The sequence below is a fragment of the Pundamilia nyererei genome, unplaced genomic scaffold, assembly GCF_000239375.1.
Source record: "Pundamilia nyererei isolate P.nyererei 1_Seehausen unplaced genomic scaffold, PunNye1.0 scaffold00381, whole genome shotgun sequence".
In the NCBI taxonomy this organism is placed as follows: Eukaryota; Metazoa; Chordata; class Actinopteri; order Cichliformes; family Cichlidae; genus Pundamilia; species Pundamilia nyererei.
Window position 1 is genome coordinate 90807 of NW_005187782.1, and position 3168 is coordinate 93974.

General features: G+C 40.5%; 1 protein-coding gene across 2 annotated transcripts in view; it reads right to left on the bottom strand.

Annotated features, from left to right (window-relative positions):
• Positions 1-244: 244 nt before the first annotated feature.
• Positions 245-3168, bottom strand: part of LOC102193936 (SWI/SNF-related matrix-associated actin-dependent regulator of chromatin subfamily E member 1-like) — an 11499-nt gene continuing 8575 nt past the window's right edge. For both annotated transcript variants that reach the window (XM_005752789.2, XM_013915857.1), the window contains exon 11: positions 245-2483. In XM_005752789.2, the coding sequence (XP_005752846.1) occupies positions 2095-2483 (389 nt within the window). In that variant the 3' untranslated portion in view covers positions 245-2094. The remainder of the gene's footprint in view (positions 2484-3168) is intronic.

Genomic DNA, 3168 nt, shown 5'->3' on the forward strand with positions numbered 1-3168 from the left:
AGGTAATTCGTTGATTCAGAGGATTAGGTTAATAGCACGTTTAGAGAACCTTTTCATGATATGCTAATTATTTGAGAAGGACCTGTATATGCTTTCGGTACCAGATTATATCAGTTGCTGAGCCCTCCTCTTAGCAAAACCCACTGGCTCACTTAACATCTTTCTCCGAGAGTGAAATTGTCACTAACCTCCTTATCCAGTCTTACTTTCGGGAGACAAACAAAACAAAACAAAACACAGCAGGTGTAGCAGAAAGACAAATCATCTTTATTTGGGTCAACAAGTTCAGACAGTAGAAAAGAAAAATGCAAAAAAAAAAGAAAAAAAAGACAGGCATACTACCAAAAAACAGTCCAAGTAAGAAAACAGTCTTTTGAATGCATAAGTGAGGTTACCTGTGCATTTCTCTGGTGAAGTTAGATGCATGTAGTGCTAGCAGGAATCTGTGGTCTAAACAAAAGCCTCGCCTCACAGAGAAGCTTTTACAGGTTAAATGAGCAAAAATTAAATTAACTGAGTACAAGTGTCAGTTCTTTCTACTTAGACTTCAATACAGGGGAACAAATATCCAAGTTAATGTTTTACACTCAAAGCAAGACATGTTATTCAGATAGATTTTTTAAAAATACCCTGGAGATGATCCCATCATTATTTATTTGCTGGGATCTTCATGCGTTTTGTATTGAACTTTAATTTTCCTCATCTCCAGCTATACAAGACCTGCACTCAGATTCATACATGGGTAAGGTTAGTACATAGCCAAACATGCAGAATATGGAAAAATCAATTGATGCTGACTTTACAAGGGTGTGTGTTAAAATGGCATCTGATTCAAGACTACAAATTACCAAGGTTGCCCTGGATTACACTCGTTTAATAAGGTTCACTAAATCTCAAAAGACAAGAAAGTAACAGTAGTAGTTCTGCAAATGAAATTTATCTAGAAAATTGAGGTTTTTCAATAAGTGAGAGCCGAAAATATTGAGGTCCTTTTGTCAGAGCTGGCCCTTTAACATATGTCAGGTTTCTCAAAATGAATCACAAAATAAAACTCTGCAGTGGTCCAAAAAATAAACACAAACATGGAGCGTAACAGCCACAGCATTGAAACCTCTGATGATCATCACAGTTGTGCTGGGAAAACTTGGCTACCAGCCTTCATTTGGTTGTTGAGATTCACCTAATCGCTGCTGCATACCAACAAGCTCGGCCGCTGCAGCACCACAACATCATAGATACACTCACACTGCAGTAATGAAGTGGACAACAGCAGGGAGGTGCTTTCAATGTTGTGACTGGTTGTTAATGTGCTTAATGCATGCAGATGTGTGTGTTTCAACCACATCCTGTCTATACAGTAAGCCTCATCTCAGGTGTTTATTTGAACCATAAGGGGCACGTGGCTGCTTTTTCTCGTTCATCTGAAGCCGTTTCACTCTGAAGTCAGTCGTGATTCAGGTTTGTTTTTGTTAAACCTTTTTATAGTCTTTAAAAAAAAAAAGAAAAAAAAAAAAAGGAGAAAGTCTCACTAACAGATTGATTCACTTCTGACCTCAGTGCTGGGGATACAAACCCTGATGATAAAAGTAAACGGACTTTCAGACTCGGTGGTGCGGTTTGTGCTGAGCAGTTGTTTCACAGCCCTGTGTTATCCTATTTCTGAGTGTGTATCTGATTACTTTAAAAAAAATAACATCAAGTGACATGATTAGAAAAGAGGAAATGCTCTCACAGTGCCTGGAGCACAAACTCAAAGAGGGCCAGGTGTTGTACTCTTTGGTGACGTTTCAATTAAGTCAGATTATCAGACCAGGCATGCTGAGTAAAGTTACAGGAGGCATACAGAGCTTTAAAGGAAATCCTACTTTCCCTGCGTTTGGTGCAGCTACATGAAGCTGGATGATGAAAACCTACGTCACTCTCGCACTATTTTTTTTGTATTGACTTTACTTTTACACCTCTCAACCAATCAGTATTTCTCAGCTGTTACAGAGCCACTTCTTCTGCATCACTACAACACTGCTGCTCCATCCAGAGAGGGAGAGCTGCAGCACCAGGAGGACATCTACACCCATCACTGTACAGGCAGCACTACTACATATCGTACTGCTGGCTGCTCTGACTGGGGGTCAGTAGTGGTGGTGGTGGTGGTGGTGGTGGTGGAGGGGTTGCTTCTTCTGAGGGAGGGGCTGGTGCTGCAGCCTCATTAGGATTAGCTGTACTGAGGTTGGCTTCTTGGCCTACAGGTGGGTCTGGGAATGAGCCTGATGCTGCTGCTCCAGGTGGGATGTCTGAGGGTGGAGGAGGCATGCTGTTGCTGCTGCCCCCATCATCACTGGGGGCACTGCTGTTGGGAGTACTGCTCTCCCTGGGGAGCTCAGGGGGCGGTGTTGCTTTATCAGAGGAAGACGATGAAGTATCAGATGGTGGTGGTGGTGGAGCCACCTGGGGGTCTGAAAGCGGCTCTGCAGGTGCGGCCTCATCTAAAGAAAGGAATGGATGCAGATTTGGTATACACACATCTGATTTAAAAAAATAAGCCGTCTTTAAGGACACATGTCATTGACATTTAAATCCTGATTAATGAAGAATAGAATTAACTGTTAAACCACTCTTAAAAGTGCAATATTTGTATAAACGATGTTTAATGCTGTGTCCACTAAACTCTGCTCAGTTTTGATTAATTTTACTTGAGATGTTGCTAAAACTCAACTAAAACTAAAGTAATAGTAGCTGTATCTGACATTTACAGCAGTTTCAATCCAATCCAGTTTTATCGAAATCGAAAACAACAGTCACCTCAAAGCGCTGTACAAGCACTAAAGCACTTTGAGAGGTCAGTAGAAGTATTGTGTCAACAACATCTACGTACTAAACAGTTTTCATAAATGTTAACCTATCATGCAGCACATTAGCTAGCTGTTTAACTATTAGTAATAAGCTGACAGCCATGTTAGCCATTAGCAACATTTACAATTTGGAGTAATTAAAAAAGCCTTTTCATTCATTCTGTTGGTCCCACAATTCAGTCAATACAAATAATGAAGGCATTATAGTACACATCAAAGGTGCGGAGTCATAACTGGGTAACGTCCCAGTAAATCTGATTTAAATGTTCATTGCTACTTGTGAGCTCTGCAAAATTAATAAAACAGTTAAAGAAAAAAA